This window comes from Lepidochelys olivacea (assembly GCF_965140295.1).
Source record: "Lepidochelys olivacea isolate rLepOli2 genome assembly, chromosome: 1".
Lineage (NCBI taxonomy): Eukaryota > Metazoa > Chordata > Testudines > Cheloniidae > Lepidochelys > Lepidochelys olivacea.
Window position 1 is genome coordinate 4,597,530 of NC_140411.1, and position 15,890 is coordinate 4,613,419.

The following is a 15,890-nucleotide window of genomic DNA, read 5'->3' on the forward strand; positions in this document are numbered from 1 at the left end:
GATTGAAAGAACTGCGTTTGTTTAGTCTGGGGAAGAGAAGACTGAGAGGGGACATGATAACAGTTTTCAAATACCTAAAGGCTGTTATAACGAGCAGGGAGGAAAATTATTCTCCTTAACCTCTGATGATACGACAAGAAGTAATGGGTTTAAATTGCAGCAAGGGAGGTTTAGGTTGGGCATTAGGAAAAAAAACTTGTGAACTGTCAGGGTGGTTAGGCACTGGAATAAATTGCCTAGGGAGGTTGTGGAATCCCCATCATTAGAGATTTTTAAGAGCAGGTTAGACAAAGACCTGTCAGGAATGGTCTAAATGTTGCTGGTCCTGACATGAGTGCAGGGGATTGGACTAGATGACCTCTCAAGGTCCCTCCCAGTTCTATGATTCTATGATTCTTCTTCAAAAAGATACAAAGCTTTAACATACTGCAGCCCATTAAAAACCCGGGTATACCTTTCTGAGGCTGCTTTTCTGTGCTGGCAATTGATGATGTTTCTACGAGATTGTAGTGGGGCTGCTCATGGGAGGAGGGATTGTCTGGATAGGGGAAAGTGTCAGAATCAATCTGGAGCAGTGAGGTCCATGTTATGTTACAATCTGAGACATGCACACACACCCTACCCAGAAGGTCTCGTTACGCTTCTTTGGTCTCTGCATCAGGCAGGATGTCTATTCCCTATTTCACAAAGCTTCAGAACTCAGTGCCAATGTGATCTGAATACCGCATGTCTCTCCCCCCTCCCTCCCGACCCTCCACACACTGTGCATTGCTTGAACTACCCAGGTGATATTTCCAACTCTGCCTCTAAGACAGAAACATGCTTTTATTTTCACTGCTTTTGGGTGCTTGTTGTCTTCCCCCTGCAAAAAAATCATAATCCTAAATGTTCTGAACCTCTAAAGCTATGAGTTTGAGATTTTGGCAACTCTCCTGTCAGTTCTTCTTTGGTCCAAACAAGCTCACCCATCCTTAGAGGGCACAGGATGGCTCCAGTTGAAATCACTGGAGGCTCATGTTCAGGATAAATCAGGCCATTTATTTAAGTCGCTAAATGTGGATTTAGGGTGTGCTCCTGGCTCTGTGGGGAGTTTTTCCATTGAACTCAGTGAAACCAGTTTCACCTTTAGTGTTTAACTTTGAACTCCGAGTTGTGGAAATCATGGCTTGGGGTCCTGCCACAGAGAGCACAATTCTGCTGAGTTGCTGAAAGAGTCTGAAGGAAACCCCCAGTTCATGTGGTGTTCTGAGACTCTCAGAATCTGCCCATTGTGCAGCCCATTCTTGTTGTGAATCCTCTGGTAACACAGATAGCAACTGCAGAGGTTTGGCTGTACTTCCTAATAGTGCAGTCAAGTTCCTGAATTGGAAGACTTGAGCAAACCAGAGGAAAAACCACACAGCCCCAAAGAGGAAGCTACACAAACAGATAGAAGGACACAGTAAGAGACGAGGAATTGATCTTAGAAACAAACATTTGTATAAACTATTTTCAAAACATTTGTAGTTCCAAGCTTATCAGGAAAACCCCTTGGTGTTTCTGACAATACTAAACACTGCAAGATGCTTGTGCTGGTGAATTCCTGTTTAAATGGTTCTTGATTTGAACCCTGGAACCCTTCATGTAACCTTAACTATAACTTTAATGCAGAATAAATCTACTCACCAAAATCCCGCTCAACAGAGAGTGGAAATCTCCTTACTGTGACAGGAACATTTCACCCTGGGAATCATCATAAGAATCTCGCATGTTTGAAACTGTCTATGCTGGATAGTGACCTTTATGATTCTCCTGTACAGTCCCTGCAGATTCTCTGGTTGGCCAGGATTCCCAGACAATTCCCTCATCTCCATGAGCAGCAGAAGAAGCAGAAAATAGATCCTAGAGAACTACAGCTTGAGAGCTTCCCCTGGGAGTGAAGAAATAATTTGACAATACCAAGGGATCAGATTTTAAGGCAAACACAGTCTTCCAGACTCTTAAGCCTCGCAATTGATGGTGGCCTATATTTTCTCTGTGTAATTTACTGCCATCTGCACTATGGGTGGGAATGCTGCCACAAGATATGGGACCAAACATCATTTCAATTAATCATAGCAATGTACTACTGCATATCACACATGAAGTTGTAATATCCAGTCCATTAGCCTCTGAAATTCATTGCCACAGTGTGGAGGCCAAATAATTGATCCAGAAGTGATGCGAGCCCACTCTGTGGAAAAGGCTTTCTTCACCCAGAAATCTGGATAAAAGGTGTCTGTAAAGGCCTGTACTCTAAGAATTTAAGTGTATTCTTGTCACTTAGCTAGTTCTAGAGGTATAAAAGAAAGAATCAAAATCACTGTCTGCCGGTGTAAATTACTGGTCTGTAAATCAATAGGTAGTCCTTATTTCTCTTCTCATAGATGGACAATACATTTTCCCTTTTCCAGTCTTCTGAAATCTCCCCCATCATCCATGACTTTTCAAACATAATCACTAATGGCTCAGATATCTCCTCAGTCAGATCCTTGAGTATTCTAGGATACATTTCATCAGGCCCTGGTGACTTGAAGACATCTAACATATCTAAGTAATTTTTAACTTGTTCTTTTTCTATTTAAGCTTCTGAACCTACCCCATTTTCATTGCCATTCACTATGGTGCTCTTTTTCATTTGACTGTCTCTCATCGGATCCTACTTGTATTTGACCATCATCCATCCTTCCTTCCTTCCTAAGATGTAGAGAAGCTCCATCAATGGATGTACGGTAAACTCTCCTTGAGACTGACTGGGAACTATTAACATCTGTTTGTCAGGGTTTTACATACAATATCCCCAAGGTTTCACTGTGTGAAATGCTTTCTGAAAAATTCTGAAAAGACAGAGCTCTGTCCTGGGCTCCAGCAAAGAACGAAGCTGAGGTGCAGGACATGTGGGAGCGTAAGAGAGTTATACATAATATTGCCTCAGAATCCCGCATCCAGTATAGTCGTCCAGCCCAGCATCCTCCTGAGATGGGATGTGGATGGTCCAAGTGCTATGAAAAATCACCAAGCTCTGTTCTAACAATTCGGGATCCAACTCAGAGGCTTACATTCTCTGCTGGGAATCTGAGATCCTGTGGTGCTTCTCCAAGTCTCTCTGATGCTTTAATGGGTATGTATTTGCTTATGAGGAGTAAAATATGGACAAGGGGCACTTGGGCACCCTCCTTGGTAGCTCTGCCTAAACTGCACAAGGTGAATTGCCAGTTCTGGTCATCAGTGACAGTCCTGGCTGCCTCCTTCATGCACCCACTCAAGACCCATCCATTGTATGGATGAAACCTTCCTTGCTAGCAGGGGTTTAGGTATAATGTGGAAATGACACTTGCCCCAATTCTGGCCTGAAGCAGCCCCTCTTGGCATAATTTCCTCATCCCGCAGAGCAAGTGCGTGACTTCGGGAGGTGGGGTGGTGTGATCGTGGGTTTGGAGGTTCCCAATGATGAGGACAAGACGCATGGGCTCAAAGGTGGTAGTTGTGGAGGGATTTGATGCCTTGTTGACGTTCTGATGCCTTGATAAGGTTGTGAGCCATGTTCATCCTGGACACTGATTCCAAGTTCTGAAAACCAAAATTCCAATTGGGCCCATTTGATGTGCCTCAGTGAGCTGGACTGATTGTCTAGAAGTTACATGCTGTGTGCTGTTGACAGATGTTTGGCTGTGTGTGTATCTTCTCTCTGTGTGCTGTACGACTCTGGCCAGATAGGTCATACAGCCAGCTCCCACCGAACTGCCCAATAAATCCACAGACTCGGCTCATAGAGAAGGAATTTGCTCAGGTTTATTGACAATCAGGTGGGTCCTAATGTCCTGCTAAATTGTTAAGAACACATATATGACCATTGCAATGGACTAACTCAGTTCATGGCAGGGCTTTCCGTTATCCCCAAAGCCAGACAAAGACACGTCCTCTGAGATACATATTTATATCCCAGTACAAACAAGTTACATGTTGCTCCTGATGTATCAGGATGCCACCCTCTGAAGTATTAGGTGCCACCCGCTGACATATCCAGGGACCGCACATTACCTTGTACATGTCGGTTCAATCAAAACATCTCTACCCATAATGCTGTTATCCCTAACCTTATCCTTAAGATGGATCAGCGTGTTCCTGTTCTCTTTGAGGAATGTGTTTGGTATTGGGGTGTTCTAGTACCGCCTTTCTGGAATGTGTTTGTGTCTATATTCTTGTGCCTAGCACTATTTAGGAATGTGTGTTTTGCAATATCAGCCCTGTTCTTGCCAGATTCTGTGAGCCTGCCTCTTGCTCACACTTAACTTTGCTTTATAGCTGCAAAGTTTTGATTATTTTAGCCCAGGCCTCAGGCATCACACTAGGCCTCTGGTACAAGGGCTTCTATTTCAGGCCCTCTACCTACCAAAGGCACCAAAAGCCCAGCTAATATTGAAAAAAAAAATGGCTGTAAAATCTTTAGTGCTTCTATTTGCATGGGAATTTGCCTCATCATGAGCTTAGTAGAACAGGTATAGCATTGTATCTTGACTGACCAGGACCTAACACGCATGCCACAACTTCCATCATTTCTGCCTTTGTCCTTCAGCTGTTTCCAGGGAGACTGACACAGTTGCTGGGCCTCTGTGCATCCTATTGGAGTGTTACCAAGGAGACCCAGTGAAGATCATTGAAACAATGACCTTGTGGGTTATTCCACTTGTAAAGATGGCATGGGGGGAGGGGGGAATTTGTATAATGAAGATATTCAGAAGATACGGCAAGTGGCATCCCCCAAGTGCTACAGAAGGGCAGCAGAGCCCACAGACTTTAGGTTGCAGGGCCCTTTTCCCCAGCATCCACCCTCATATTGGGTTCATGTCCCATTTCCCACAATGCTGAGCTCAGCCAAACATGGACAGAGCACTCTGGATTAATGAGGACATATACTTTCTAATTCTTGTCACAAAGATTTCAATCAGTGACCCATGGTGATCATTTTCTGCAGATGTATTTGCCCACTTTGTCACTAAGCTCTTTGGATCTGATCCCATAAATGATAGGGTTGAGCATGGGAGGGATGAGGAGATAGAGGTCAGCAAAGATGATGTGAACATGCAGAGCAATGTCCTGACCAAAACGGTGTGTTAGGTGGGAGAAAAGGCTGGGAGTATAATACATCAGCACCACAGAGATGTGGGCTGTGCAGGTGTTGAGGGCTTTTTGGTGGGCTTGGTTGGAGGAGATTCTGAGGACGGCCTTTATGATGAGACCATAGGACAGGGCAATAAGAGTCAGGTCTAACCCGATGACTAGAAACAGTAACACCAATCCATATATGCTGTTCACTCTGACGTCCCCACACTATATCTTCGCCACAGCTATGGGTTCACAGCGTGTGTGAGGAATAATGCGATTGGAACAGAATGGCAGCCTGCTCAGGAGCAGGAGCAGAGGCAGAACAAGAGAACAGATTTGATCAAACCTAGAAGTCCTAGTTTATCAACTTGTCCTTTGGTGAGGATGGTGGTGTATCTCAGAGGGTTACAGATGGCAATGTAGCGATCGAAGGCCATTGTCATGAGGATGGTTGAATGCATAACAGTAACCAAGTGAAGGAAGAAAGATTGGGTGAGGCAGCCACGCACAGTAATGGTTTTCAAATCGTACCAAAATATGCACAGTGCTTTTGGCACAACAGAGGTAGACGTGGTGATATCTGTGAGTGCCAGCATGCATAGCAGTAGGTACATTGGCTTGTGTAGGATCTGCTCTTTGCTTACAACATACAGAAGCATGACATTTTCCAAAAGGCCAATAATATAGATCATTGTGAAAGGGATGGAAATCCACACATGAGCAGATTCCAGGCCAGGAATGCCCATTAGGATGAATATGAAGGGTCAGATAGGGTGAGGCTGAAAGCTGCCATGAATCATAGAATCATAGAATATCAGGGTTCGAAGGGACCCCAGAAGGTCATCTAGTCCAACCCCCTCCTTGAAGCAGGACCAATTCCCAGTTAAATCATCCCAGCCAGGGCTTTGTCAAGCCTGACCTTAAAAACCTCTAAGGAAGGAGATTCTACCACCTCCCTAGATAACGCATTCCAGTGTTTCACCACCCTCATAGTGAAAAAGTTTTTCCTAATATCCAATCTAAACCTCCCCCACTGCAACTTGAGACCATTACTCCTCGTTCTGTCATCTGCTACCATTGAGAACAGTCTAGAGCCATCCTCTTTGGAACCCCCTTTCAGGTAGTTGAAAGCAGCTATCAAATCCCCCCTCATTCTTCTCTTCTGCAGGCTAAACAATCCCAGCTCCCTCAGCCTCTCCTCATAACTCATGTGTTCTAGACCCCTAATCATTTTTGTTGCCCTTCGCTGGGCTCTCTCCAATTTATCCACATCCTTCTTGTAGTGTGGGGCCCAAAACTGGACACAGTACTCCAGATGAGGCCTCACCAATGTCAAATAGAAGGGAACGATCACGTCCCTCGATCTGCTCGCTATGCCCCTACTTATACATCCCAAAATGCCATTGGCCTTCTTGGCAACAAGGGCACACTGCTGACTCATATCCAGCTTCTCATCCACTGTCACCCCTAGGTCCTTTTCTGCAGAACTGCTGCCTAGCCATTCAGCCCCTAGTCTGTAGCGGTGCATTGGATTTTTCCGTCCTAAGTTCAGGACTCTGCACATGTCTTTGTTGAACCTCATCAGATTTATTTTTCCCAATCCTCTAATTTCTCTAGGGCCCTCTGTATCCTATCCCTACCCTCCAGTGTATTTACCTTTCCTCCCCATTTAGTGTCATCTGCAACCTTGCTGAGGGTGCAATCCACACCATCCTCCAGATCATTAATGAAGATATTGAACAAAACTGGCCCGAGGACCGACCCTTGGGGCACTCCACTTGATACCGGCTGCCAACTAGACATGGAGCCATTGATCACTACCCATTGAGCCCAACGATCTCCCAACTTTCTATCCACCTTATCGTCCATTCATCCAGCCCACAATTCATTAACTTGCTGGCAAGAATACTGTGGGATACAGTGTCAAAAGCTTTGCTAAAGTCAAGGAACAACACGTCCACTGATTCCGCCCCATCCACAGAGCCAGTTATCTCATCATAGAAGGCAATTAGATTAGTCAGGCATGACTTGCCCTTGGTGAATCCACGCTGACTGTTCCTGATCACTTTCCTCTCTTCTAAGTGCTTCAGATTTGATTCCTTGAGGACCTGCTCCGTGATTTTTCCAGGGACTGAGGTGAGGCTGACTGGCCTGTAGTTCCCTGGATCCTCCTTCTTCCCTTTTTTAAAGATGGGCACTACATTAGCCTTTTTCCATTCGTCCATGACCTCCCCCAATGGCCATGAGTTTTCAAAGATAATGGCCAATGGCTCTGCAATCACATCCGCCAACTCCTTTAGCACTCTCGGATGCAACGCATCCGGCCCCATGGACTCCTCGTTCTGTCATCTGCTGCCATTGATTCCTTGAGGACGTGCTCCATGATTTTGAAATTCTGTGCAATTACGTCCGCTAACTCCTTTAGCACCCTTGGATGCAGCGCATCCGGCCCCATGGACTTGTGCTCCTCCAGCTTTTCTGAATAGTCCTGAACCACTTCTTTCTCCACAGAGGGCTGGTCGCCTCCTCCCCATTCTGTGCTGTCCTGTGCAGCAGTCTGGGAGCTGACCTTGTTCGTGAAGACAGAGGCAAAGAAAGCACTGAGTACATTAGCTTTTTCCACATCCTCTCTCACTAGATTGCTTCCCTCATTCAGTAAGGGGCCCACACTTTCCTTGACTTTCTTCTTGTTGCTAACATACCTGAAGAAACCCTTCTTGTTATTCTTAACGTCTCGTGCTAGCTGCATCTCCAGGTGTGATTTGGCCTTCCTGATTTCACTCCTGCATTTCCGAGCAATATTTTTATACTCTTTCCTGTTCATTTGTCCAATCTTCCACTTCTTGTAAGCTTCTTTTTTGTGTTTAAGATCAGCAAGGATTTCACTGTGAAGCCAAGCTGGTCACCTGCCATATTTCCTATTTTTCTACACATCGGGATGTTTTGTCCCTGTAACCTCAATAAAGATTCTTTAAAATACAGCCAGCTCTCCTCCCTCATGTTATTCTGCCAGGGGATCCTGCCCATCAGTTCCCTGAGGGAGTCAAAGTCTGCTTTTCTGAAGTCTAGGGTCCGTATTCTGCTGCTCTCCTTTCTTCCCTGTGTCAGGATCCTGAACTCAACAATCTCATGGTCACTGCCTCCCAGGTTCCCATCCACTTTTGCTTCCCCTACTAATTCTTCCCAGTTTGTGAGCAGCAGCTGAAGAACAGCTCTGCCCCTAGTTGGTTTCTCCAGCACTTGCACCAGGAAATTGTCCCCTACCCTTTCCAAAAACTTCCTGGATTGTCTGTGCACCTCTGTATTGCTCTTCCAGCAGATATCAGGGTGATTGAAGTCTCCCATGAGAACCAGGGCTTGCGATCTAGTAACTTCTGTGAGTTGCCGGAAGAAAGCCTCATCCACCTCATCCCCCTGGTCCGTGGTCTATAGCAGACTGCCACCAGGACATCACCCTTGTTGCTCATGCTTCTAAACTTAATCCAGAGACTCTCAGGTTTTTCTGCAGTTTCATACCAAAGCTCTGAGCAGTCATATTGCTCTCTTACATACAATGCAACTCCCCCACCTTTTCTGCCCTGCCTGTCCTTTCCCGTTCTCCATGCTTGTTTCCCAGGCTTCTTGCATTTGTGTATAGGAACTTGAGATAACTTGCTGTTTGTCCTGCTTTCTTACTATGAGGCAGGAGCCCTCCTCTTCTGCATTCTCCTGCTCGTGCTTCCTCCCGGTATCCCATAATAATCTTACACGCAGTCAGATTCAAAACATAGAGAATCCCTCTAGGCAAAACCTTAAGTTACAAAAAGACACTAAAACCGGAATACACATTTCCTCCAGCACAGCGAATTTACAAGCCAAAATAAAGAAAACCTAAAGCACTGTCTAGCTAGATTACTTCCTAACTTTACAGGAGTTGGAGGGCTTGCATCCTTGATCTGATCCCAGCAAAGGTATCACACAGACAGACAGACAAAAGCCTTTTCCCCACCTCCAGATCTGAAAGTGTCTTGTCCCCTCATTGGTCATTTGGGGTCAGGTGCCAGCCAGGTTACCTTAGCTTCTTAACCCTTTACAGGGAAAAGGACTTTGCCTCCGGTCAGGAGGGATTTTATAGCACTGTATACAGAAACGTGGTTAACCTCCCCTTTATATTTATGACACCACTTAATAACAGCTAGCTGACACTCTGATCCCAAGGGTACTATTCTACTGTCTAGAGGTAGTCTATCCTTGAAACTGAATGGGAATCTATTAACATTTCTTTGTCAGGGTTTTACATGCAATAGCTCCAAGGTTTCACTCTGTGAATCGCTTTCAGAAAAATCCTGAAAAGACATCTAACAATGCGGGATGTAACTCAGAGCCCTAAAGTCTCTGCTGAGAATCTGAGACCCTGTGATACTTATTCAGTTCTCTTTGGTGCTTTAAGGGGTGTTTCCTTGCTTGTGAGGAGTAAAATATGGAGCAAGGAATTTGGTCACCCTCCTTGGTAGCTCTGCCTAAACTGCACAAGGTGAATTGCCAGCGCTGGTCATCAGTGACAGGCCTGGCTGCCTCCTTCATGCACCCACTCCAGACCCATCCACTGTATGGATGAAATTTTTGTTGCTAGCAAGGTTTTAGGTATAAGGTGGAAATGAGGCTTCCACCAATTCTGGCCTGCAACTGTCCCTGTTGGCACAATTTCCTCTGCCCACTCAGCATGTGTGTGGCTCTTTTGTGGGGGGATTGTGCGTTTGGCTGGGGTATGTTGTGAGGTTCCCAGTGCTCGGGACAAGACACACAGGAACAAAGGTGGGAATTGTGGAGCGACTTGACACCTTTTCGAGGTTCTGATGCTTTAATGACGTTAAGAGCCATGTTGGACACTGATTCCAAGTTCTGAAGACCAAAACTCCAGTTGGGCTCATTCGATGTGCTTCAGTGAGCTGGACCGATTGTCTAGAAGGCACACGTTGTGTGCTCTTGACAGATGTTTGGCTGCGTGTGTATGTTCTTTCTTTGTGCTGTACTGACTTTGGCCAGATAGGCCATACAGCCAGCTCAGACCGATCTTCCCGATAAATCTACAGACTTGGCTCGCAGAGAAGGAATTGGCTCAGATTTATTGTCAACGAAGCGCGGTCCTAAATATTCTGGCTCAACCAGTACAGGTACACTAATACACGTATGCCCATTGCAATGGACTGGCTCAGTTAGTGTCAGGACTCTCCACCATCTCTTAGGCAAGACAAAGACACGTCCTCTGAGATACTTTTTATACCCCAGTACAAACAAGTTACATATTGCTTCTGAAGTACCAGGATGTCATCCTCTGACATACCCAGGGACCGCACATTACCTTTCACATGTTGGTTTGATCAAAACATCTCTATCCACTATTCTCAAGATGGAACAGAGTGTTCTTGTTCTCATTGAGGAATGTGTTTTGTGAAGAGGTTTTCTAGTACCAGATTTCTGGAATGTGTTTGTGTCTGTATTCTTATACGTAACTACTTCGGAGCATGTCTTTCTGCAATATCAGCCCTGTTCTTGCCAGATTCTGTGAGTGATCCTCTTGCTCACACTTAACTTTGTCTTATAGGTGCAGGCCTCACACCAGGCCTCTGCTACAAGGGCTTATGTTTCAGGCCCTCTTCCTATCACATGTGCCACAATCCCAGCTCCAATTTAAAAAAAGAAAAACCTCTGAAGTCTTTAGTGCTTCTATTTGCAAAGGAACTTGCCTCATCCTGAGCCAAATAGTACAGGTATAGCATTGTACCTAGACTGCCGAGCACCCAACTCACATACCCCATTTATATCATTATGCTTTTTGCATTCAGTTGTTTGCAGGGAGCCTGAGACAATAGCTGTGCCTCTGTGTATCCTATCAGGGTGTTACCATGGTAGCTCAGTGAAGATCTTTGATAAAGTGACCTCGTGAGCTATTCCACTTTTAAAAATGGCTAGGGGAGGGAGTTTGTATCATGAAGATATCCACAAGATACTGCAATTGGCACCCCCAAGCTCTAGAGAAAGGCATCAGAGCCCAAAGATATTAGGTGGCAGGGCCCTTCTTCAAAGCATCCACCCTCACTTTGGGTTCATGTCACCGCCCCCCGTGTCTGACCTTCAAGACCCTCCTGTCAGGCCACGTTTCCCTGTCCTGGGGTCTCATTCCATTGCCCCACCTTATTCTCCCCAGCTACATATTTTTCTCGGGTGCAGTGTTACTTGTGCCATAGTTGGCATCCACTATACTGGCTCTGGCCCCGGAGTTCCCCACTCTAGCTCTGCTCTGGCTCCTTTTAGCACATCTGGTCTGTGCTGCCCCATCTTCCAGTTCTAGTCAGCTCCAGCTATAGCCCATGAGCTCTGCCTTAGGGCCTGCTTCTCTGGCACTTCTGCATCTGGCTGGCATTGCCAGATTTCCACTGCATTAGTAGATCAAAGTCACTTAAAAACTCACCTGAAAGTAACCCAATCTATTTCTTGAAACAAACTTATTTATATTAACACATTTCTCTGTACATAAAATAATAAATGAAAGTTTTGTTACATACCTACTACAGATTTGATTAAAAACAAAAAAGCTACAAGCCTGAGCAGGATTTTGTCCACATTAGCAACACACCTATGAGACAACAATTCAGTCAAAATCAGAACTCCAGTACTGGTGCTTGCATGCCGACTGATGGACGGCAGGTGATTCAAACCAAACATGGCAAATGGTAGCATTAAACAGAGCCCAGAAGTAGCCCAAATAATTTGTAATGAAAAAACAGCAATTGCATAATTATATTGTTTACTTCTAATTCCATTCAGTGACGGTAGTCAATGTCCACATTTTGCATTGAATTAGTTTGTTACAGTCTGTCTGTGGTTTATCCCCCAGGTTTCCTGAAAGATTAGAAGTAAAGAAAATCAGGTATGTTTCAGTCACCGGATTATGGTAAAATTGATAAAGAAGTTGAGCATTTTAGTTTCTTACTTTTCTCTTCAAATTGCAGCTTCTGTTCATCAAACTGATAAAGATCCTTGTTCACACAGGGACTAAGGGAAAGCTACCTGGTAGTGTCAGAGCCACGGAAAGGCCGACGGACAGGCTGTGTGGGGGTTGCGTGCTGGTGGTGACAAAAAAAGAGGTCAACCGTTGGTCCGAGAGAGGGAACTCAGCAATGGAGAGAGCTGTGCTTGGTGATGGAGTGATAAGATGTTTGGTGTGAGGAACTTCTCAGACTGAACTTCCACAATGCTGAGCTCAGCCAAACTGAGACAGAGCACCCTTGATTAAGGAGGAGATAGCATTTCCCCTCTTGTCACAAGGGTTTAAAATCAGTGGCCCAGGCGATCACCATCTGCAGGTGTATTTGCCCAATTTCTCACGAAGCTCTTTGGTTTTGACCCCATAAATGATAGGGTTGAGCATAGGAGGGATGAGAAGATAGAGGTCAGCAAAGATGATGTGAACGTGCGGAGCAATGTCCTTTACAAAACGTTGTGTTAGGTGGTAGAAGAGGCTGGGAGTATAATATGTCAGCATCACGCAGACATGGGCTATGCAGGTGTTGAGGGCTTTATGGTGGGCTCTGTTGGAGGAGATTGTGAGGACGGCCTTGAGGATCAGACCATAAGACAGGGCAATGAGCGTCAGGTCTAGACCGATGACTAGAAACAGTATCACCAAGCCATATATGCTGTTCACTGTGATGTCCCCACATGATATCTTTGCCACAGCTATAGGTTCGCAGTGTGTGTGGGGGACAATGCGGTTTTCACAGAATTGCAGCCTGGTCAGGAGCAAGGGCAGAGGCAGAACAAAGAGAATGGATTTGATCAAACCTAGAAGCCCTAGTTTAGCTACTCGTCCTTTAGTGAGGATGGTGGTGTATCTCAGAGGGTTACAAATGGCAACATAGCGATCAAAGGCCATTGTCATGAGGATAGTTGAGTGCATAACGGTAACCATGGGAAGGAAGAACGACTGAGTGAGGCAGCCAGCCACAGTAATGGTTTTCAAATTGAACCAAAATATGCACAGTGCTTTTGGCACAACGGACGTAGAGGTGGTGATCTCTGTCAGCGCCAGCATGCAGAGCAGCAGGTACATTGGCTTTTGCAGCGTCAGCTCTTTGCTTACAACATACAGAAGCATGAAATTTTCCAAGAGGCCAATAACGTAGAACATTGCAAAAGGGATGGAAATCCAGACATGGGCAGCTTCCAGGCCAGGGATGCCCATTAAGATGAATGTTGAAGGGTCATAGGGCGTGAGGTTGAAAGCTGCCATGAATTTCTCAGTATGTCGATTGGGCTCAGAAATGTTCAAGGTGCCTGTGAAGAGAGAGAAGCACAGCGAGGGGGGTTACACACTTTATAAGAAATAGTAAGGTAAATATTTTATAGTTATTAATAGTCAAGAAAGGGGGGTGAGAACTGAGGTGCCAAAATTTATAGATGACATAATTATTATTCGGATTATACTCAAGTCTATAGAAGTCCTCAGATGGAGCAAACCAAGCCATGTGACACCCTGCTTTCAGTGCAAGCATGGAGAGAAACTCAGCAAAACACTCGAATCCAGGAGGAGTGGGATTGGGAAATCATAAAGAAAATACAATCACATGAGATCAGCCAGTCAAGTTTCACCCTTCTCTGGACTCCTCTGTGTCATACTGTGCACCCTTCTCACACAGGATATTGCAGAAATAGGGGGTTCTCGGAAGGGCAACGAGAATGATCAAGGGTCAGGGGAAACTGGCATATGGAGAGAGGTTGTAAAGCCTTGGATTGTTGCCTTACAAAGGAGATGAATAAAAAGGAACATGAGGAAAGTCTATAAAATACTGACTGGTAGAGAGCTGAGCGAGAATGTGTCTCCCTGTCTCATAAAACAAGATCAAGTAGACATTCAATTAAATTGAAATATGGCAAAATCAAAATAGATAGATAAAGAATGCTTTCTTCACTCAGTGCCTAAACAGACTGAGGAACTCCTTACTACAAGAGGTAGTTGAGGATATGAGATAAGCAAGAAGCAGGAAGAGTTTGGACATTTCCATGGATAGTGAGACTTTCCAGTGACAATAGTTAGACCTAAATAAATATTTTTGAAAGCCTATACAGCCATGTGTTTCAAAGCAAAAGTGAATCTTTAGTTGTTAGGCGTTAGGGTAACAGCCTCTTGATGGTCAATTCATCCCACCCAATCCACCTACTACTGCGTTTTTTACACCTTCTGCAGTATGTGGGGCTGTCACTGTTGGAGACAAGAAACTGGACTTGATTGACCATAGATCTGACTCACAAGACCATATCTATGTTCACGAGGAGCCAAGTGTCCACCATGGAAACAGACGTTATCATGCTGGGCTATGACCTTGTGCTCAACAGAATGGGCATGAAGGGCACAAGGGTCATAGTATTTAGGGATACAGTGTGACATTGCACTCTATATGATTTTATGAAAATATGCTGATGAGTGTGAATATAAGGTAACTACAATATGCTTCATGCAAAAGGTCTCTTGTAAGGTATCATTACAAAGTTTATACTCTAATGAGTGTGGTCATTGTATTTTTATAAATGTATCACTCTTGTATCTGCAACTAGAAATGTGAAATATAACTCTGAGGGCCTATTGTAATGAGGCAAAGTGTGGGCCATTAATGGTGGTTTGGAATCTTGATGGCTTCCATTAACCAGGACAACTGACTGTGGATGGCTCTGTTTGCAGGCAGGCCTTCCTGTGAGTCAGGCTCCGAGGAATGAAGGCTTGGGGGTCTCACAGGAAATGTGACCATGTCACCTGGTATTGAAATCCATCTTAAACCTGGTGCTTTTCCATTTAGAAGGAGGGGTGGGGACCCAGGGAGAAAAAAGATTCCAGCCTTGTGCCACAGCCATATAAGGGGGTGGAACAGAAAAAAGGGGGCTGCAGTCATGACAAATCCACTAGTTACCACCTGAGCTAGAACAAGGACTGTACCAGGGGAAAGGGTTGCGCCCAGTCTAGAAAGGCATCCAATCTGAGAAAGAAACTTATTGAAACATCTGTGAGGGTGAGATTTTATCTGTATTAGGCATAGGCATGCGTGTTTTGTTTTATTTTGCTTGGTAATTCTCTTTGTTCTGTCTGTTACTACTTTAGACATAGTAAAACAGATTTATTTGGGGTTTAGATGCCATTGGGATTTGGGCATCTGAGGGTCAAAGATAGGTACACTTCTTAAGCTGCTTTCAGTTTAGCCTACAGCTGTTAGGGGACGTGGTTCAGACCTGGGTTTGGGGTAGCAGCAGGCTAGCGGGTCTGGTTCAAACCAGGCAGGGAGCTGAAGTCCCAAGCTGGCAGGGCAGGAAAGCAGGAGCAGAATTAGTCTTGGCACACCAGTTGGCAGCCCCAAGGGGGTTTCTGTGGTCCAACCCGTCACATACAGGTCTGAACAGCTGTTACTTTCCTTGTGTCTTTTGGTGAGACACTTTTTTGCAGGCACCCAGCTTCGCCTGAGACATAATTTGCAGGTGATAACTGACAAATGTAAGCAGAGACTTTCATCTGCCTACCCTTTTCATGCCTGAATATTGATGAGATTTGACGATGACAAAAAAAAAAATGGAGGATGGTAAATAATGAAGAGGATAGTTCAGTGTTTGAGAGCAATCTGGATTGGTTTGTCAACTGGGTCGAAGCAAATAATACATGTTCTAATAAAGCTATGTTGATATATTAATCTAGGAACAAAGAATGTAGGTGATGCTAACATGATTGGGGATTATCTTGAGAA

The 15,890-nt window shown here is 44.9% G+C and overlaps 1 protein-coding gene across 1 annotated transcript; it reads right to left on the reverse strand.

Moving 5' to 3' along the window:
• Positions 1-12,457: 12,457 nt before the first annotated feature.
• Positions 12,458-13,396, reverse strand: LOC311514483 (olfactory receptor 52N2-like; the record flags this gene model as incomplete). The annotated part of the gene is made up of 1 exon (XM_084617050.1): positions 12,458-13,396. One exon carries the CDS (start codon positions 13,394-13,396, stop codon positions 12,458-12,460), a length of 939 nt encoding a protein of 312 aa, XP_084473176.1.
• Positions 13,397-15,890: the final 2,494 nt, after the last annotated feature.